The 22,500-nt window shown below is 42.1% G+C and overlaps 1 protein-coding gene across 1 annotated transcript in view; it reads right to left on the reverse strand.

The window, feature by feature from the left end:
• hmcn1 (hemicentin 1) overlaps nucleotides 1–22,500 on the reverse strand; it is an 88,600-nt gene that overhangs the window by 55,487 nt on the left and 10,613 nt on the right. Inside the window, exons 2-12 of the mRNA XM_060883718.1 lie at nucleotides 13,591–13,661; nucleotides 12,804–12,962; nucleotides 12,593–12,715; nucleotides 11,329–11,500; nucleotides 10,881–10,987; nucleotides 7,315–7,435; nucleotides 6,114–6,377; nucleotides 5,856–6,000; nucleotides 5,630–5,751; nucleotides 3,599–3,868; nucleotides 1–100 (exon numbers count right to left, since the gene is read on the reverse strand). The exon at nucleotides 1–100 is cut by the window's left edge and continues 42 nt beyond it. Coding sequence (XP_060739701.1) covers nucleotides 1–100; nucleotides 3,599–3,868; nucleotides 5,630–5,751; nucleotides 5,856–6,000; nucleotides 6,114–6,377; nucleotides 7,315–7,435; nucleotides 10,881–10,987; nucleotides 11,329–11,500; nucleotides 12,593–12,715; nucleotides 12,804–12,962; nucleotides 13,591–13,661 — 1,654 coding nt within the window. The remainder of the gene's footprint in view (nucleotides 101–3,598; nucleotides 3,869–5,629; nucleotides 5,752–5,855; nucleotides 6,001–6,113; nucleotides 6,378–7,314; nucleotides 7,436–10,880; nucleotides 10,988–11,328; nucleotides 11,501–12,592; nucleotides 12,716–12,803; nucleotides 12,963–13,590; nucleotides 13,662–22,500) is intronic.

The raw sequence follows: 22,500 nt of genomic DNA on the forward strand, positions 1-22,500 counted from the left end.
ACCGTAGGAGTCGGATAGCCTTTAGCCGTACACCTGATGCGCACCTCATCTCCTGCGCTGAAGGTCTGGTTCTGTGGAGTGACCGTCACGACCGGCCGGGCTGGTGATAGACACGAGTGTAAATGGATTTGAGTTATGTATACACCAAACATTATGCACATGTACAATACAGCACGAAACACTCCAGAGATTCCAGAGATCCATCATCTGAGCTGCTTTCTATTCTCCCTGGATCGCGTAAGCAGGAGAATTGATTCCAGACCTTCATGATATGACTCGGTTTCACGAAGGCTCTGGTTCTGCCCAGACATTCTTTAGATCCCAGTGAGTGATTTACAGACTCTGTGTTCATATAAACAGATTCAGATCGAATAACTATGAAAATGAGGAAGGACAAACCAGACAAGACCGCACCAAATCCTGGCTGATGTCAAGGCGATACTGTCCAACTGTTCTCCAAACCCTATGATTAGACTCTAAAAAGCTTTCAGGGTACGTGATACAGCCTAAAGGTTTCATGGCTTAGTGGCTTAGTGGTGTTAGCACGTTCGCCTCACACCTCCAGGGTCGGGGTTCGATTCCCGCCTCCGCCTTGTGTGTGTGGAGTTTGCATGTTCTCCCCGTGCCTCGGGGGTTTCCTCCGGGTACTCCGGTTTCCTCCCCCGGTCCAAAGACATGCATGGTAGGTTGATTGGCATCTCTGGAAAATTGTCCGTAGTGTGTGATTGCGTGAGTGAATGAGTGTGTGTGTGTGTGTGCCCTGTGATGGGTTGGCACTCCGTCCAGGGTGTATCCTGCCTTGATGCCCGATGACGCCTGAGATAGGCACAGGCTCCCCGTGACCCGAGGTAGTTTGGATAAGCGGTAGAAGATGAATGAATAAAAAGGCATCAATTTCCTTGTATAAAACGCGCAATAAAACAAAGCAGTGAACTATTACAAGGTGCTGTGATATAACCTAGTTTAGCAGGAGCACAGAAATGTTTGCAAATTCTTAAATTTTCAGCCAAAATTTTTTTTATTCAACCTTTTTTTTATGGATTTGCAAAAAAAAGTGAATAAAAAAACGGTTGAATCATTGAGATCATGTACAGTATTTGATTCCTGATCATAACCAAATAATTACTTCTTTTTATTTCAAAAAAGTTTTTTGTGTTTTTTTTGTTTACATTCTTCCGTTTCAGCGTTTTCTTGGAGACACCGGGCTTCAGCTTCAAAGTGTTCGTACGTGCATCAAGTCAAATCCGCACCACTCCATGGTTTGGCTTTTCCTGGACCCTGCATGCCTTCTTCCTGCTTGTCATGCTTCCTCTCTCTGTGGCTGTCGAGCCTGGTGTTTGGTATGATGGTCGGATGTGCCATGCGTTTTCTGTTGAGAGGTTGTTCTGCGCCTGGCTATAAAGCTGTAATTATCCAGAGTCTTAGTCACTAAAGCGCGCTCTAATAGACTCGGCTTCCCTCGGGCGCATGTTTAACAGTTCGGGTGGGACGAACCTCCTCCCGCTCTAACTTCGCCTCCTCGACCGGCCTCGGGCGAGCTTTCATATTTACACGTCTTTAACATCTTCCTTAGACCCGAGCCTCAGACGTGATTTCTGATAGGAACAGATCTGAAAGCGGGCTGTGTTTCAGAACGTTCTTAATCAGTGCTGATTAAAAAGATATAAACAGAACAAATGAATAAACTGCTGCTTTTAGATGGTTCTGGAGGTGAGAAATTCCTGCCGAGAGATAAATGAGAACAGACACTAGAGTAATGTGACTGTGTGTGTGTGTGTGTGTGTGTGTGTGTGTGTGTGTGTGTGTGTGTGTGTGTGTTTGTGTGTTTAGAGAAAGAATCTGTGTAGATGTGTGTAGAAGTGATGAGCTGAAGTCTGGCCAGTTGTCTCTGACCTCTCCAGGCCTCACTATGTCAGCAGCCGCACTTCAAAGAGGTCATAATGACTAGGACAACACAGGAGTCTCAACAGGTGGTTATTACGCACTACACACACACACATACACACACAAAAACACAAACAGTGTGAGTGTGTGACAGCTGTTTGAAGGGCTGAGACTGAACAGTCGAGAGACGTTACACTTGGGGAACTTGAAGATGGGCAAAAAGTTGGAACAAAACAAAAGGAAGAGACGTCAAAAAAAATAGAAAGAGGGAAAAAAGGTAAAGTGACGTACTGTTCATGTAACAGATATGAGAAATTATAAGGTGCAAACATCATTAACGCCATTCTTTAAACACAAAAAAGCTAAGAAGCTAAAGTCTGAGGTGAAATAATGCCTCAGGTCTTTTCATTCATTCATTCATTTTCTACCGCTTATCCGAACTACCTCGGGTCACGGGGAGCCTGTGCCTATCTCAGGCGTCATCGGGCATCAAGACAGGATACACCCTGGATGGAGTGCCAACCCATCACAGGGCACACACACTTTCATTCACTCACGCAATCACACACTACGGACAATTTTTCCAGAAATGCCAATCAACCTACCATGCATGTCTTTGGACCGGGGGAGGAAACCGGAGTACCCGGAGGAAACCCCCGAGGCACGGGGAGAACATGCAAACTCCACACACACACAAGGTGGAGGCGGGAATCGAACCCCGACCCTGGAGGTGTGAGGCGAACGTGCTAACCACTAAGCCACCGTGCCCCCTGCCTCAGGTCTTTTTTTCTTTTTAATTTTTTTTACACTGTAAATTTTTTTTACACTGTTTCGACTGACGGTGACACGCTTACTTAATAAAAAACGAGGCTTTGCCATGACAAGAAACAAGATAATAACATGGTGAGATGATAACGTCAGAGCTGAGACTTAGCGACGTGGCCGTAAAGTTGGTCGTGGTTTCTAAACATTCCCCAACATTTCCACAACATTCTCCATTTGCTGTGACAAAAAGCAAAAGAGAAACTCGAGACAAGATGAGAGCGTACTGATGATGTAAACAAAAAATAAAAGGGGGGGTTGGGGGGGGGGGGGGCTTCTGGGGTGTTGTTTAATAATCAGCTCAAACCAAACAACCAGAAAAACAGCTCCTTTTTCTGTACTTCTGAGTCTCGTAGCAATGATATTCTTGATTCCTGGGAAAAAGGTTCAACATTAACAGTATAATGAAGATATTAGAAGTGTTATTATGAAATTTTTATTCTGTAATATTTTCGTTTGTGCACCAGATTTTAAACAAAATTTCCAGTGCAGCCTAAACATCTGTTTAGAATAAATTTACATCTACGACAAGAACAGAAAATGAAATCGTGCTGAGGTTGGCGGGATGACTCGTTTAATTTGAACTTTCTCCATTTGGCTTAACATCGAGGGCTCTGTTTGTACAAACCGCGTGCTGCGTTTTTCCACAGTAAGTCATTTTCACGCGTCCCGGCTGTTCAAGAATCGAGAACTTTCTTGTGCCGACTCCAGCAGCATAAATCTTAGTGTCTTAAATGTCGGGGAGGAAATTAGAGCAGCACGCACATGCCAGTGGTAACTGGGGAAGTGATTCAGGAAAGAAATATCTCTGGATGTTTATGTACAGTAATAATGAAAAGTGTGTAAAAAGTGGAGAAAGGCCGCCTCAGTGACTGCCTCATAACACACTTACACTGCACGCTGAGGTAGACACGAGAGCCGGAGACTCCTCCCTCGTTGGCAGCAATGCAGCTGTACCAGCCGGCGTCGTCCGTCGCTATGCGCTGGATCTCCAGCGAGAGATTAGTTGTGATTCGGGAACGTGCTCCCAGGCGAACGTCGACGTCTCCACGCTGCCAGGTCAGGTTAAAGCGCACGGTGCTGCTCACCACACAGGTCAGTAAAGCGGTGGAACCCGGTGCAGCGGTCACGTTGAACGGCACAGTGATGTCAGGTGGAGGCTCTACAACCACACAACATACAACACATGAGGAGTGTGAAGGGTTTCACCAAGCAATATCTGATCTATGTGGAAAAAAGGGAACTTTGAGTGATTAGTGGATTAATATTTGAGAAGGGATTATTCTACAGAGACACATTAGTTTGCAGGGAAGGAGGAAAAGTGTATCACTTATCACATAAGTGGCCTTATGCAATTCCTCTCTCTCTGTCCCTCTCTTTCTCTTTTCATCCTTCTCGTCTCTTTTTCACTCCCACTCTTTTTCTCTACCCCCCCTCTCTCTTTCTCCCTTTCTCTCTTTCCATATTGATCTCTCTCTCTCACTCACTCTGTCTTTCTCTCTCTCTCTCAAATACAGTAGAAGGAAAAATAGAGAAGGAATTTCAGGTTCTGACTGTCAGTCCTGAAAGCAGGTATAATGATGAAACATAAATACTGTTAAACTGAAGGATGTGGAAACATTTAAACGTACCTAGGATTTTAAAGCTGTTTTATTATTTCCAAGTGAGTGAGAAATAATGTTTTGTATAAAGAAGTCAAAAGAATGGAATAAACCTGCAAGAAAGAACTTAGTTTCAAATGCAGTAACTGTTAGTGTCAGCGTGTTTTTGGCGGATGAATGAAAAGTAAACGCTTGTTTCCCAGTGAGGACAGATGATGATGATGATAATAATGATGATAATAATGATGATGTGGAGTTGGGTTTTTAAGGATTTAGATCCGAGGAGTTTAAACACCTAAACATACAGTACGCTACAACATTGAGAAGCCCATGTGAATGAGGACATTCTGTTTCTCCTCATTACATTCTGCATTGACTGTTATATGTTTATTATATGTTTATTATATTATTGTAGGTCTATGGTTACAAATAAGTTTAATAATCTAATAATGTACGTCGAGCGCTGTGAGCCGAGCAGTGCAGCGTGTGCAGTAGTCCTCATGTCCCCTTCGTTTAGTGTTTTCGTCTGCTCGTTTTGTTTACATTGACATGTGCGTTTTGTTTTGTTTACACTGACACATGCATTTGTTTTATTTACGGACACATGCATTTGTTTTATTTACACTAACACATGCGCCTCTTTTGTTTACACAGACACATTCGTTTGTTTTGTTTACACTGACAGGTGCATTTGTTTTATTTACACTGACACATGTCTTTGTTTTGTTTATATTGAGACGTGCATTTATTTTGTTTACTTTGACATGTTTGTTTTGTTTTATTTACACTTAACACGTGTGCTTGTTTTATTTACACTGACATGTGCATTTGTTTTATTTACACTGACACGTGTGCTTGTTTTGTTTACATTGACAAGTTTGTTTGTTTTGTTCACATTGACACATGCATTTGTTTTATTTACACCGAAACGTGTGTTTGTTTTATTTACATTGAGACGTGCATTTATTTTGTTTAAATTGACACATGCATTTCGTTTCGGTTCACGTTTTGTCTTGTTTCTGAACCTGTATTGTTGCTGGTTGTCACGTGTCACGTGTCATGACTCAGTTTACTTCCTTATTTATGTGTGTATTTAAACCCTTGTGTGTAGTATTCTCTGTGATCTGTGCCCTTGTCTAGTCTGGTCATCAATCAGTCTTATGTTTTTGATAGATTATTATTATTATTATTATTATTATTATTATTGTTATTATTATAATGACCCAAAACATGCCAGCACAAACAGACACATTTGTAAAATCCTAGTTCAACAATATAGACTGTATCCTCATTTCTCGCCTCAGTTTGTATCTGAATCTCACCAGAAACGTCCAGAAAAGTCTGTGCTTGCCCAGTTCCGGCGCTGCTGATGGCAATGCAATCATAGAAGCCTTCGTCCTTCAGAGACACCCTCGCAATCTCCCATGATGCATTAGTAGACTCACTGTTGCAGTTAATCCAAAGCAGTGTGATGTTGTTAAAGCTTTAAAGGTATCATTTAGAACCAAACATAAAATGTAAATATTTATTAGTGTCAGAATGAAGCACCTGAAGATCTGGTCCACACCCAGTTGCTTGCCTTCCCGGCTGAAGCGCAGGGTGAAGGGGATCAGACTGTCCACCTGACACGTAACTTCACCCTTCTGCAGGTAGTAACCCGGTGTGGTGGACGGCATGTTCACCTTCGGGGCTCCTGGAGGCAAAAAATCATGACAAAAAAAAGTTTTCTGGATTTCTTTTTGTTGATTACCTCCAAACATCACACAGAGCACTAGAGCAAGCAAAGCCTCTATCGGTAACACTGACCTGGAATGATGCTGGAGAACAAGACACTGGAGACTCTCTGGAAGAGGAAGCCTTCGCGATCGTAGCCGTTGACTCTGAGGAAAAAAGCTTCGTTGGGCGGCATGAAGTCTGTTATGTTCCAGATACCATAGGGCTTGCGTTCGGGATAGTAGCGGATGGGCAACGTCTTTATCACTCCGCCAGTGATGCTCAGGAGCTCTAGCTGATCAGCACGTGCAGGATGAGACAGGCCGGTTGTGTTTAGTAGGATGAAGGTGGAGACACCTGTGTGTGTGTGAGAAAGACGGACAGAAATACAGAAAAATTCTTAGTGAAAATATATCACTGTAAGAAAGAGACACACGGGAGTTTGTACTATTCTAAGTATCCCATCTTTTGTTTTCGAGGCTTTTCTTTTTAACATATTTTTAGCCTCTACATTGGATGCTATATAAAGAGATTTGAAGCGAACCATGGAATCAGACAAAACACTAAAACCCGATGCATTTCTGTATCGTCTTCTGTATGTCTTGAGAGCAACTATGATATCCAGCTCTACAGTATATACCACAATCAGCAGTAGACAGTAACAGTAGCAGTGTCTCAGTCAGAGATTTAGCTCCCTAGGTAGTGGATCAGTAGATCGTTTACAGGAGTCTGGTTTACAACACATACTGATGACCTGAATTCAGACGACATTCTACAGTACTTTCCTCTTCAGTCACCGGTATACAAAACCCAAACATATTAAATATTTCACTCTTATCCATCATGTCAATTTGTTGTCCTTCGGATTTTTTAACAAATCATTAAACACGTAAAAGTCATTGGTCTCAAACGAACCGTATACAGAGCATCTAATGAAATTGAAACTAGTTTTTAGAACATATGACATCATTCTTTCAGGGAACTTAGTGAGTGCCGATGCACCCTGGTTTTTACGGTGCATTGTGTGATTTTATTTTTTTTATTAATTCGTTAATTATATGAGAGCGCCGCCTTTAAAATGGCCGACTCCTCAGTGCCCTGACTACTGAACAATGGCATGGATTGAATAAGTACAATTCATAAATGAATTGTTTTATTTAAATGAATATGATTTATCTGAAATACATTGTTGAACCTATAGAATATACATAAAACAAATAGAATTGATCGAGATTAGAAAAAGAAGTGAAAGAACACTGGGAAAGAGTGACGGAGTGAGCCTAAGGGTTTAAACCTTGTACAGGTCTGCTGGAGGTCATTTTAAAGTCCAGTGTGTGCTTCCTGGAAAATCCGGCCCGGAAGTCGATGGTGCTTAGGCCTGTGATACGGACGGAGTGTCGACCCTCGCTGACCGTCTAGAGTCAAAAAAAAAAAAAAAAAAAAAAAAAAGAGTTAAATGGAGTTTTTCATACTGATCAACTTTGATATTACGAGACACGGAAACATCAGTTTAACATTAAACTGGCTTGAAAAAGTTTTACAAAGAACTTTGTTTTCAGCCCCTCCATGCACAAGCACTATGGCAACTGTTCCTAAGGGCTGCTCACATACTTCTGAAATTACAACCTTCCTAAGCTATTATCATGGGGCCATTAAAAAATGGCGTATGAAGCCAAGAAGTAGTCATCGCCGAGGTCAGTGGCCCTACAAGGTTACTCCTGTGAGGGAAAAACGGGAGAAGACGGAAGAAAGAATTTTAAAAAAGGATTGTTAAAGCAATAAAAAGGTGTACGGTTTTCCGACTGCTACAGATCAGGCACCTAGGGTTAGGGTTAGACACGATTCAGATAAACTACTTCTATATTCTATCACTGAGCCAAAAACATCCAGACAATCCAATCAAATCTGTTCTTCCTTCAGAAATAGGAAGTTATACTGACTTCTGTTGGATGTTTGTGTTTGACTGACTTACACAATAGCCAGTAGTGTAAAAGATACCTAAACAAACCTGATAGCAGCTTAGCTAGCTAGCTAAAGTTTTCAACTATATTCAGTTGTAGCATAACGATCATGAATGTGTCACCAAAATACAGGTACAAAATGTATTAATGGCCAAATTATGACTTCTAGACTATAGACTCTGCACTGAATGTCTTTGTCATGTCACACGCCACAGTGCTGTTAATATGAAGCTCATATCAAAGTAGACACTCAGGATTTTTTAAATTTGAGCGTTTTATAAGTATTTCTGTTTTTAATTAGACTACTAGCTGCAATATGTTCATAGAGTTCGAAAAAACAAAAATTATTTCCACAGAAATGTTTGTATCATCAAAGTAAATGATATCAAACCCATTTCTGTCAGGACCACTTTGTCAAATGAGAATTTATTAGATGATAGCATACAGTTAGTGTTGGCGGTATGTTTCTGTTCTGGGCAGGAATCCACGCGCCCGTCCGTGCGCATGCATGGACCGAGCGGGGAGAGCAGCAACTAGTAAATAGAATAGACCCCCCCATAACAGAACCATTAATCATGTGTAGAGTTTTTTTTTTTTTCTTTTTTTTGGCAAATAAACAAATAAATGGATAAATAAATAATTAAATAATTAGAGAGAGGGAGAGAGAGAGAAAAATATGTGGAGATTTAAGACGTGACTGGTACAATGAACACAGGTTCCGGCATGGTGGAGTCGGGGTTGGAGGAGGGAGTTTAAATCGCAGCAGCAGCAACGCGCTAGAAGCGGCTCAATGAATGGGAATTTAAATGGTCGGGTAATAGGAAGTCGTAACCGGATTGGTGCGCGTTGTGGACAGCTGATTACCAGCTGATGCACGCTTGATGACGTAGCCTGCCAGAACTAACGCGATGCTTGATTTCTGTTTTCTGAGATGCTCCAAGTGTTTGTTCATAAACAGCTAAAACTTCTTCATCCAATAAAATTCTGTGTAAGGTTATCAACGGAGGGAAAAAACACGTCTCGCATTGAAAACCAACAGAGTCCTGACTCATTTAGATCAGACTCAATTCGATAATATCATTCGTTTGTTTACACCGAATGAAAATGTCCTATAAGTCGATTGTGTTGGTTAATAGGATTAAAGACAGTGTTTCTATGTGGATAAAATTGTCACAGAGCAACGATTTAACAAAAAAGTTCCTCAGTGACTAAAAATGTGGTGAAAAAAGGAGTTAAAATACGAAGCGATATTGATGCAATTTAAGTTGCAATCGTACAGAGCACAATGGGGAAAGTTACTCTTTTTTTTTTAATGTTACATCGTCTTTGAAAATGAGATCATTCAGACTAGCGCTGTTTGTCAAGAAACAGAACCTTTGTTCATCCCACGAGGGAAACCGGGGCAGAAAAATCTGAGTATCCAAGGAGGGAGAAAAACAAAGGAGGAGGAAAAAAAATAAACATATGAAGTCATGGGAGGAGAAAAGGAGAAAATTTCAGGGGAGGAGATTAGAGAGCGAGAGAGACGCAGTGAACCGACACGGAACTACGTTTACAGGCTCTGTGACTGATGCTTAATAAAGTTCAGACAGTAACTAGTTAAGTGTGTTGAGAAAAAAAAATCCATGTGAATAGCAGAGAGAACCAAAACACACTTCTAACACAGTGATTCAAATCAGTCGATTCTGCAGTTTGTCAAAACAGGAGCCGAGGACAACGAACCCTCTGTTACTGTAAATGAAACCATGTCCTGAACGTGCCCCGGCTCTGACTGGGAGCTCTTCTATCACTGTCACTGCAGAGCTTAATCCCAGTGTGCACTCGCTCTCGTTAACAACAGTCTGTACTGTATATTAACAGAACAAATGAAATTCATGACACAATATTCTCAATTCGCTCGTCTTTCTAATAGATATTGTTCATGCATAAATATTAGTCCTATTTTTATTATTTCAATTTATGAAAATATTATTTTTAATGGACTTTACTCCTCTTACTTCCACTGCTGTGTCTTTCATCTTATTTCCTCTCCTCTCCTTTTATCTCCTCTCACCTCACCTCCTCTCCTCTCATGTCACCTCACCTTCTCTCTCCTCACCTACTCTCATCTCACCAGATCTCCTCTCACCTCACCTATTCTCATCTCACCTAGTCTCATATAATCTTACCTCCTCTCACCTGGACTCACCTACTCTCATATAATCTCACGTCCTCTCACCTCAACTCACCTACTCGCATATAATCTTACCTCCGCTCACCCTACCTCATTTTGTCACCTCACCTCACTTCCTCTGATCTCATCTCACCTCCTCTCATCTCATCTCACCTCCTCTCATCTCACTTCCTCTCATCTCCTCTCATCTCATTTCCTCTCACCTGGACTCACCTACTGTCATATAATCTCACCTCCTCTCAGTTCAACTCAACCACTCTCGTATAATCTCACCTCCGCTCACCTGCTCTTCTCTCACCTCACCTCCTCTCATGTCACCTCACCTTCTCTCACCTCACCTATTTTCATATCACCTCACCTACTCTCACCCCACCAACTCTCATCTCACCTACTCTCGTCTCACCTACTCTCATATAATCTCACCTCCTCTTATCTCTTCTCTCATCTCACCTCCTTTCATCTAATCTTGGCTCCTATCTCACCTCTTCTATCCTCACCTCCTCTCTTCATCTCGTCTCATCTCACCCCACCTACTTTCATCTCACCCCACCTCCTCTCACCTCACCTCACCTCACCTGTTGTGAGGTTATAACCTGTTGTGAGAGATATAACCTCACCTCTGCTCACCTGCACTCCTCTCACCCTCTCTCATCTCCTCTCCTCTTATCATATTACACCAAGTCACTTTATTCTGTGTTCTAGATGAGGGCGTAGCTCCATGCTCACCTTTATGGACCACATGCCCGGCTCTGGGTCTTTGAGGTTGAGAATCTTGGCTGAGTTGGGGATGTGAAGCAACTCGGTCAGTCCTTCTTTGTTCCCAATCAGTTTCCCTGTGAAGAAACGTCACAATATTCTGTGTGTACATCAAGGCACTGTTTGTCCTCGACAAACGGACATTAAGACTCCAACAACTAGCTCAGGAAAAAAAAGTGTGTTATGAAGCTCTGTGAATCAATTTCATGCGAGTCGATTCAATGTACAGAAAATGATTCACTTTCAACAAACACAGAAATATAACATGTCAGTGTTTCAGTGAGCCCGACACTTGTTTTAGGAATTTAATAGATCGGAATTTGTGGAATATCGTTATTCCATGTGTCTGATTTAAAAAAAAAAAAGGTAGAAGATTAGATTTGATGATGGACGCTGACTTGACCGACCCTGTACCTACCCTGAGGGTTGCGTATCTCGATGTTTGGGGCCGGACCACTCAGGGCGACTGTGACCTCCTTAAGGCTGGGGTCAAACGGGATCTTCCAGGTGTTGCTGACTGGACTGTAGTGGTCGGTGGACAGCAGGTGGACTTTAGAGGACTGCACTGCCTCCTCCACCCATTTAAGAACCTTCCCCAAAAAAAAAAAAAAAAATTCACAACACAATGGTCAGAAAAATGTGCGGTAGTGAGGACAGCTGTTTGGGTGGACGATTAGATTACAGGTTATGACAGGGATCAGCGATTTGATTAATCTTTGCGTTTTTTTTTTTGTTTTTTTGGCCAAATGGATGCACATCTGGTTTGAACATTGAGTCTTGTCAAGTGCTTAGATTTTTACCAGAGCCGCAATACTAGAGCTACGCACAAACAGATTTAAAAACATCCACAACACAAATCTGGAAGTGTTTGGAATAGTGCTGATTGAATGTGAAGCGCACGGAACAGCTGCGAAGGAGCCTGTTGTTGTCGTTGTTGTCAGTAGCAGCAAAGGCCATATTTTATCATTTAGCTGTTTTCAGACACTCCGGGGAGTTTCGTGTAAGACTAAAGGTGCACTAGGGAACTTTACTGTGTTGTGTTGAGTTGTTACACAGTAACAGTAGTGACTTCTGGTACACACACAGTGACTGTTACGTTTCCTTTGTTCTCGTTGGTTCTTACTGCACATGCTCAGTAAGGTTCTATTAGTTTACCTGCAGAGGTATGAGATGCACATAAAAAGTTATTAAGATGAAGAAAGTAATGAGAAAAAACGCTGAAAGATAAACAAAGATGATTTCATGGAAATTTCATGGACTACAGAGTTGTGAGTGTTTAACTAAAAAGAAACAAACTGAGATCTGCATCAAAAACTGTAAACTAACTTTAAGACAATAACGAATGTGTGTGTGTGTGTGTGTGTGTGTGTGTGTGTGTGTGTGTGACTAGTATCAGAGGCTGTTTCAGCAGAGGGAGGAACACTGACTGACTCACGACTCTCTGAAGACTGGGCATCGAGTTCATGCTTAGTTTTATGCAATTTTTGTCACACACACAGTCTTGTGAGTCTTTTTTGACAAGTAAGTGAAAGACACACAGGTGTATGGATGGATGGATGGATGGATGGATGGATCGATGGGTGGGAGGGATTGAAGGAGGGAAGGAAGGAAGGAAGGAAGGAAGGAAGGATTGATAGACGAGCAGACGGTTGGAGGGAGAGGTTGAAAAAAACAGTCCTGACCTCATTGACCTGTTTCTTGTCCAGATGGAACACCTGTCCTGAGCTGGTGGAGGCGATTTCTTCATAAACCTTGTAACCGACGTGTGATCTGTCATCACAGTCGCCAGTCAACACAAACACCACCTGTACACACACACACGCACACACATTAGAGAAGCTGGAGGAAGCCGAGGCTGCGGTGTGTGAGGAGGGCGAGACGGTGTGTCAGTACCTGAGACTGTTTCTGTTGGATGAGCTGCAGGACCTCGTGGGTCAGTTTGTAATCTTTGGATCGAGCATCTGTGAAGACGTAAATGAAGGAACCCGGCAGGGAGATTTCCAGAGCGATCTTGATGGCTCCGATGCTCATCTCTGGACAGTCTCCGCCACCCTGTCGGATCACGGGGGTTAATTATTTACAGAGTTAGAGATTACAGTAAGCAGCTGTTACACACATGTGAATCATTATCTCTAATAATCGTCGGAGAATGTGTTGTGTTTATTTCTCCAAATAAATAAAATACACATTGCAGATCCCTGTGTGTATATGTGTGTGTGTGTGTCATCCGTCTGCGTTTACTGGGATCTCATCTCCTCACCAGCCTTAAGCCTTCAAACATCTGGAATAAAAAGATTCCCATCGAAAAACCCACTCGCTGACATACACACCTGAACCGTTTCAATAGCCTAAGCATGTGTATGATGTCTCCTGTTCACGGTATTGAGATGATAAATTATTTGATGCATTTCATCTCTTTGTGTTTTAACTCAAACCTGATTTCTCCCATTTAGTTGCACCTTAGGAAATGCACACACCCACACGTATGAACATCTGCACCGGACGCCGGCCAACACAACCGACTAAAATGTCTCAGAAATCCGTGATCGAGTGTATCGGAACACGGAGCAGCTCGACCGAGGAAAAAATCCGGCGATTCACAGCACAAACATTCGAGGCTGCCTTGTAGATAGAGTTTGTATCTTATCACACACACACAAAAAAAAGCCTATGAAGTCACCTGTACATAGAGCTCCTGCAGCTCGGTCTGGAACTTCTTGGGATCTGTTGTTATGGTAACTGGCCCGATCTCTGCAAAACAAATAAACAAACAAACAAGAAGTGAAAATCAAGCAAATATATACAGTAGAGATTTATTTGCAGGTTTGTGCCGAGACGTGACATGTGACATCACAACACACATTCCACTAAAGTTTTCTTGGAATCACGTGTGTGGGACACGAGCTCAGCTCTCACAGAAAGTCATGATAGCAATTTCACCAATTCGCCAATTAGTTTTCCTCGGTAAAGTAAAAAATAAAGAAGCTCGCAAAAAATCTAACGATTTTGCTGCAATAAAGAGGTCCTGCTACAGTATGTGAAGATAACAAGCTCTTCTTCTTCTTTCGGCTTTTCCCTTCAGGGGACGCCACAGCGAATCATCTCTCTCCACCTATCCCTATCTTCTCATCCTCAACACTTGCATCCACTAGCTTCATATCCTCATTAATTACATCCATAAACCTCATCTTTGGCCTTCCTCTTTGCCTCCTGCCTGGCAGCTCCATGTCCAACATTCTCCTACCAATATACTCACTCTCCCTCCTCTGAACATGTCCAAACCATCAAGCTCACTCTCCATTATTCAAGCTAGTCATTAAAAACTTGTTTAAATAAAGCAATTTTTGAGAAACGTAAGATTTTATACAAGCTGGACGTAATAGTTTTGTTCTTAAACCTGCCTGACCACATATTCCTATTTTTTGACAGCAAGGACATGGTCACCAAGGGCACGGCCCTCATGTGGTAGTCTAGAAGTGAAGAAGAAGCGATGTGACATACGGCTAAGTACGGTGACCCATACTCAGAATTCGTTCTCTGCATTTAACCCATCCAAAGTGCACACACACAGCAGTGAACACACACACACACTGTGAACACACACCCGGAGCAGTGGGCAGCCATTTATGCTGCGGCGCCCGGGAAGCAGTTGGGGGGTTCGGTGCCTTGCTCAAGGGCACCTCAGTCGTGGCCGGCCTGAGACTCGAACCCACAACCTTAGGGTTAGGAGTCAGACTCTCTAACCATTAGGCCACGACTTCCCCACTACTTAGTGGTTAAGGTGTTGGTCTACCAATCTACCAAAAGGTTGTGTGTTCAAATCCCAGATCCACTTTGCTGCAACTGCTGGGTCCCTGAGCAATGCCCTTAAGCCTCAATTGCTCAGTTGTATTAAAAAAAAGGAAGTTGCTCTAGATAAGGGCATCTGCCAAATGCCTTAATAGTATTTCCATCAGTATTTCCATTGGTTCTTCAGCTCACCAGTGTATTATTTCCTTACAGCAACAAAATTATTTTGGCAGCAAATGATTGAATTCCATTAGGTTCGTTTAAAGAGACACTTTTAAACGCAAAGGAAGCATTTATGGTCTTCTGGTGTATTTTCTGGTCAGAGATTTTAATAGCCGTGCATTTCATAGTCGTGCTTAATAAAACTTAATAATAATAATAATAAAAAAAAAGTTCTTCAGAAACTGTTGCTCGACAGTTTAAAAAATTTACTAAGTATAAACTCCAGTGGTAACGAACGGAAATATTCTTTTTATTCCTCCCTCAATCTGCTGTAATGTTTTATAGACTTTATAATGGACCCTTTCCACAAGCCAGTGTAGCTGTATAAAATGAGGATACGGTTAGATCCGGTGTGTTTCGTGGTGAATCTTTTTTTTCATTAAAGGTTTTATGAATATCTGTAAAGGGAGTCGTGCTGCGGCTAACAGGCCGCGTTTGCTGCACACAGACAGCGGGAGTCTTGTTAGCGACGTCGAGTATCCTGTTCTCCTCATCTGTTGACCCCCACGACGGGAAAGACCTTACAGCTCAGGTATGTTCGTCTGTATCTGTTAGCGTGAGGTCATGGTTCTGCAGTTGCTCGAGTATAACCTCAAAAAACCCTCTTTCTTCTTCTAAAGATCGGTAGTTTCCTCAGATCGCTTTGTTCTTCATTGTAACGAGCTGTGAAACTTTTCTGAGCTGCTCGTTCCAAGGGCGTTCGTAGCGAGCGGAGAGACGGATGACTTCATCGCTGCAGCTGTTCTGCTTTTTAAACAAGGCATAGGATGAAAGGGACTCATGCCTGATGCGTACAACTGTGAAGGAAACGAAAGAGTTCCAACAACGCGTTTAACGAGGAGTCTCGAAAGTGTGATATTTTGAACTATATCGCTAAAGAGGTTAGATGAGGTTGAATCGAACCTTAGAGTACTTATCCAGATCTGTTCTGGAAAAACTGGTGCAATCAAAAAGTCAGATCCTGCACCTGATCTAGGTTGAAATAGCACATGAACCTACAGCAGATTTCACCCAGGGTTTGGTCAATTCCAGCTTTCTCATATCACACGACAATGCGGAGGGTTTCATCTGTCACACGATGCCGTCTGAAGCACGTCTTTCTGACCTGCTCCTCGTTGCGGCCTCACGGAATGATGTGACACACTCAGAGGAAAGTGCACTTCACCCTCTTCCACATACATGAGCACAGAAATGCTCACGATTGCTCAGGGGTCACCAGGCTACCACATCCCTGTTCATCCAAAACTGAACCACCACCAGAAATACATCATTCTATCAAAGTCGGAATCTCAATAAACACCTTAAAGATGGCGAAACGTCTTGCGATGTCGTCTCCTGTATTGTTTAAATTTTATGTTTGTTTTGTACAAACAAAGGACACTCTGCTGCATAGGTTTATGTATGACATGATGACTTGATTGGGGGGCACGGTGGCTTAGTGGTTAACACGTTCGCCTCACACCTCCAGGGTTGGGGGTTCGATTCCCGCCTCCGCCTTGTGTGTGTGGAGTTTGCATGTTCTCCCCGTGCCTCGGGGGTTTCCTCCGGGTACTCCGGTTTCCTCCCTCGGTCCAAAGACATGCATGGTAGGTTGATTGGCATCTCTGGAAAATTGTCCGTAGTGTGTGATTGCGTGAGTGAATGAGAGTGTGTGTGTGCCCTGCGATGGGTTGGCACTCCTTCCAGGGTGTATCCTGCCTTGATGCCCAATGACGCCTGAGATAGGCACAGGCTCCCCGTAACCTGAGGTAGTTCGGATAAGCGGTAGAAGATGAATGAATGATGACTTGATGACTTGATGAGCCATGTGAACACAGACCGGTTCACTTGATATGAAATGAAACGAAGCCCTTCTGCTACAGAAATGCGTCTGTCTGCAGTAAATCCGATAGAAAATGGAAAACTTTACACAGCCTCGAGTCGTATCTTCTGATTAAACAGTTTTATCACAGCTGGCCCCGCCACTGTCTGACTCCGGCTCTTGGACCGAGTAGAAAATGCAGAAAACTTTCGTCATTCCGTCATCTTTTCTCCGACTGTGAGAAGAGAAAGTCTGCAAATTTATCAAGTGTCTCAAAGCCTGAGCATCACTGAAACAGCGAAGGTTGACTTTTTATCATAGAATGATTACGATAAAACTTGTCGTATTTGTTTATTCATTTAGAGTTATGTTTATTGCGATGGAAACGAGTTAGTTCCCTTTTATCATGCGTGTTACAGCAGTTATAATCAGTCGCCTCTCCTTTTTTCTGTTTCTCATCGAAAGTCTAATGTGTTTTTTTAAATGACAAAAATTCAGCTTTGGTCCAAAAAACAAAAACAAGAAACAACAACAAAACAATTTAGAGTTTTTTTTTTAAAGATTTGGTGCCTAATAAAGTGCATTTTACTGCAAATCCGGTCGCTTTGGACTCTGACGTAACGTTAGATGAGTTCATGTTCCTTCATGGATCGTTGGGATGTTTAAGTGCTAACAGCAGGCTGATGAGATTAAGAACGCTGGAAAGACCTCAAGCTCAAGTAGCCTGAGAGTTTAAATGAAAGTGAGGTATTTCTGCAAGAGAGAGAGACAGAGAGGGACAGAGAGACAGACAGCGAGCAAGCGAGAGTGAGAGAGAGAGAGAGAGAGAGAGAGAGAGAGAGAGAGAGAGAGAGAGAGAGAGAGAGAGAGAGAGAGAGACAGAGAGAGAGACAGAGAGAGAGAGACAGAGACAGAGAGAGAGACAGAGAGAGAAACAGAGAGAGAGACAGAGAGAGAGACAGAGAGAGAGACAGAGAGCACAACACAGAGACAGAGAAAGAGACTGAAAGACAGAGTGAGAGAGACAGAGAGAGAGAGAGAGAGACAGAGGGAGAGAGAGAGAGAGAGAGAGAGAGAGAGAGAGAGAGAGAGAGAGAGAGAGAGAGAGAGAGAGAGAGAGAGAGAGCACAACACAGAGACAGAGAAAGAGACAGAGAGAGAGACAGAGAGAGAGAGAGAGAGAGAGAGAGAGAGACAGAGAGACAGAGAGAGAGAGACAGAGAGACAGAGAGAGAGAGACAGAGAGAGAGAGAGAGAGAGAGAGAGAGAGGGACAGAGAGAGAGGGACAGAGAGAGAGGGACAGAAAGAGAGAGAGACAGAGAGAGAGAGAGAGAGAGAGAGAGAGACAGAGAGAGAGAGAGAGAGAGAGAGAGAGAGAGAGACAGAGAGAGAGAGAGAGAGAGACAGAGAGAGAGAGACAGAGAGAGAGAGAGAGAGAGAGAGACAGAGAGAGAGAGAGAGAGAGAGACAGAGAGAGAGAGAGAGAGAGAGAGAGAGAGAGAGAGAGAGAGAGAGAGAGAGAGAGAGAGGGACAGAGAGAGAGGGACAGAGAGAGAGAGACAGAGAGAGAGAGAGAGAGAGAGAGAGAGAGAGAGAGAGAGAGAGAGAGAGAGAGAGAGAGAGGGACAGAGAGAGAGAGAGAGAGACAGAGAGAGAGAGACACAGAGAGAGAGAGAGAGGGACAGAGAGGGAGAGAGAGAGAGAGAGAGAGAGAGAGAGAGAGAGAGAGAGAGAGGGACAGAGAGAGAGAGAGAGAGACAGAGAGAGAGAGACACAGAGAGAGAGAGAGAGGGACAGAGAGAGAGAGAGAGAGAGAGAGACAGAGACAGAGAGAGAGAGGCTTTCTCTCAGTTTGTGTAGCAGTGAATGTAACTGTATTAAATCTCACATTTGTTTTCTTTGCTTCTTTTCATGCCTTGCAGGTTGTATTTATTGTGCTGCAGGCAGACCAGCGTACTAACCACTGATATTGGGACCATGTGTCATCTAGTGTGCTTCTAGTGGTGAATAATGAACAATGACTAATCCCCAATGTCTAAGTTTAGACCTGTTTATATGTTTCTCTCATGAGACGACTCAAAGGAATGAAAAGATTTCACTAAAGAGTTAGAAAACAGGAAATGGTTTCACATGTTCAGCAAAAACAAACAAACCAACACAAACCCACTGCTCACTTTATTAGGAACACCAGTACCTTCATGTAGTCGTCTGATCAGCCAATCAGAAGCGTTCAATAATACGGATAGAAAACAAAAGCTTCGGTTAAAGTTTAATGTTAGAATTTCCTTATGTCCTTTCTTTCTTCCTTCATTTCTTCTTTCGCTCATTTATTAGCGCACTTCTTTGTTTCCTTGGTTCCTTTACTTGATTCCTTCCTCCATTATTTCTCTACATCCTATCTTCCTTCCTTCCTTCTTTTTATTTCCACCCTCCCTTATTTCATTCTCTCTTTCTTTATTACTTCCTTTTTTTTTATTTATTTACATCCTCTTTGTTAGTATTTCCTTAAATAATTTCCTTCTTTTTTTTTTTATATCCATCCTTTCTTTTTTCTTTTTTAATTCCTTCCTTCTTTACTTCTGTAATTCCTTCCTTTAATATTTCGGTCATTTCTTCCTTACACATTTTCTTCCTTCCTTAATTCACTCCTAATATTTCCTTTCTACCTTCCTTCTTTATTTCCTCCCTTATTTCCATACTTCTTTCCTTTCTTAGTTCCGTTCACCTTGAATTTTCTGCAGGCACTGAGAACTGAGTGATTCAGTGATGTCACAATATCGTGTTTGCACTTTGTAAATATTATACTTTGTAAAAAAAATTAAGAAAAATCTTAAACTTATTTTACAGATTTTATTTCTCTATTTTTTATTTTTATTTTATTTATCTTCTTATATATTTACATCTGAAAATGTATCAGTATTTTGGGGATGTTAAATTAAATGTACATTTTTTTATAGCTTTTTATGGTGTTTTATTTTTTGATTACATTTATTTTGTAAAATTGTGATTAAATATAGACAAATGTCTTACAAAATCATACGATCTTTCAATCATATCCCAACCTCCAGCATTTACTGAATAAATTAAACAACTGAATCTAAGCGTTTAAAGCTGTTGTTGTTGTTTTTTAATCAATCAATCTAAACTTTTGACCCTTTTAGTCCCTTTTTCTTTAACTCTAAGAAAAGGGTAAAAAAAAAGGGTTGTCTGGATGGTCTTTTTTATTATTTCCTACTCGAATACTTTACTAAATAAAAACTTTACAGCACACACTATCCTGTGGTTAATTGAATTGGTTCAAGATTGTGCAGTGCAGCTCACAAACAAGGAGCCTTTGTGAAGAACCAGAAGAGTAAAAGAAATTCCATTCAGCTTTTTTCCCCCTTTTCTAAGCTGACTGTTAGTAAGGGCACTTTGTTTCGTGCGCATGCACTTCCTATATCTCGGAAAAGAGTCTATGATCTGTAGTTCCTGGATGGTGAGATTGTTGTTATGGAAAGGGAACCGGGTGCATCGGCAGAGTTACGCCAAACAGTGTGCGGTTTATAGAACAGAAAATGTTCAACAGTGGAGTTTTATCTGATTTTCGCTGTGTAGACCCCCTGCAGTGACGTACCGCTAAACCCACAACGCACCACTTCAGTGGAAAAAGGACTCCAAACCCGTGTGGTTCTGGTTTAGATCAGTTACACTCTGTGACACGCTGAGCCTTAGGGCACAACTTTAGGCGGCTAAATCGCAGACGTCAGGTTCTCTAATGCTGTTCAGGCAAACGAAGCGAATAAGAAAGAAAAGGAAAAGGAAATAAAAAGCATGTAAAAGTGATTGCGTTAATAATGCAAGCGGTTTTCCACCATTTTTTTTTTTCCTGCATCCTCACTGAATGTCTGGTAAATATTAAACCCTGAACTTTACAGAGGTGAATTTCTGTCTTGCATCTGCCTGAAAATGTGACCTAGATTCAATTATGTGGAAGAAATCAAAATCTGTGCATGGAAACATAGACAAAGACCAGGAGCGAAAGGAATCAGACACGAATGATACAAAGTCATTTCTATTTCATTCGATGGAACAAGAATCAAATTCAGATTAGTTTTAATCTCAACCATTTGAGGTGTTAGGAGCACACTGGTGTTTTTGTTTCAGTTGAGCTTTAACAGATTATTAGAATACAGCAAATAATAAATCTTACACACTTCCTTCTCTTTTCAGGACAAAGCAATCCATGATAAAATAATTAAAGAACAGAACATAACCATGGTGAAACATGCTGGTGGCAGCATCATGCAATAGGGATGCTGCTTCTCTTCAGCTGGGACTCTGGGGCACTCTCTCTCTCTCTCTCTCTCTCTCTCTGTCTGTCTGTTTCTCTCTGTCTGTCGTTCTCTCTCTCTCTCTCTGTTTCTCTCTCTCTCTGTGTCTGTTTCTCTCTCTCTCTCTCTCTCTCTCTCTCTCTCTCTCTGTCTGTTTCTCTCTGTCTGTCTTTCTCTCTCTCTTTCTCTCTCTGTGTGTCTCTCTTTATTTATTTATTTATTTATTTATTTATTTTGTTATATTACAATAAAAGTGGAAAAAAGTTGTATTAAAGAAGATATTTTTTCAACTCACCGATTATCCAAATGATCAAAATGTAAAACACCAAAAAAAGAAATGTTTAAAGCAATATTTCATTTGAGGTGAAACTCTCACTCACTCATTTTCTACCACTTATCTGAACTACCTCGGGTCACGGGGAGCCTGTGTCTAACTCAGGCGTCATCGGGCATCAAGGCAGGATACACCCTGGACGGAGTGCCAACCCATCGCAGGACACACACACACTCATTCACTCACGCACTCACACACTACGGACAATTTTCCAGAGATGCCAATCAACCTACCATGCATGTCTTTGGACCGGGGGAGGAAACCGGAGTACCCGGAGGAAACCCCCGAGGCACGGGGAGAACATGCAAACTCCACACACACAAGGTGGAGGCGGGAATCGAACCCCCAACCCTGGAGGTGTGAGGCGAACGTGCTAACCACTAAGCCACCGTGCCCCAGTGAAACGTTCAAACTCAAAAATTTTCTTCCATGGAGAGAAAGTGTAGAGATGCATTTTAAAAAGAGAAGACGCTTCACAATGGCAAAAACGCTTCACGCATTGTGTTCACGCCGGTTATGCTCCAGTGAAAGCACGCTGAATAAAAAGGATGTCCTGGATAGATAAGTGCTATATAAATGTCCTACTGTCTAACAAATAACAACGTGTTACATGGTTCTCATTACAATGAGAGTGTGTGTTCTGTGTAAATCACGCTGTTTTACAGCTGAGCACCACTCTGTGTGTGTTTAAGGAGAAAGCAGGTCTGATGCCGAACTGCTGATGAAGCCAAAACATCCAAGCTCGGCTATAACTCAATTCGAATTCAATTTATTTCTACAGCAGCTTTACAGTACAGAAACGATCACTATTTATCTCTAACGTCTATCCATAATGATCAGGCCTGAGGTGACGGTGGTGAGGAAAGTTCCCTAAGATGATATGAGGAAGAAACCTTGAGAGGAACCAGACTCAGAAGGGAACCTCATCCTCATTTGGGTGACACTGGACAGGAAATGATTTAAATCCCCGGTTTGGTTTTCGAGGAAGAAAAGTGAATGACGCTGATGACAGGAAGAAGCACCTTGAGTGACATTTTACAATGATGATTCATAGGTGGTAATATTCCTTATCGCCCCAGCCATTGAAGCAGATCATCTGTTGAATAATTCAACAGGAATAAACGACTAGT

Source organism: Tachysurus vachellii, chromosome 12, assembly GCF_030014155.1.
Source record: "Tachysurus vachellii isolate PV-2020 chromosome 12, HZAU_Pvac_v1, whole genome shotgun sequence".
NCBI classification, from domain to species: domain Eukaryota; kingdom Metazoa; phylum Chordata; class Actinopteri; order Siluriformes; family Bagridae; genus Tachysurus; species Tachysurus vachellii.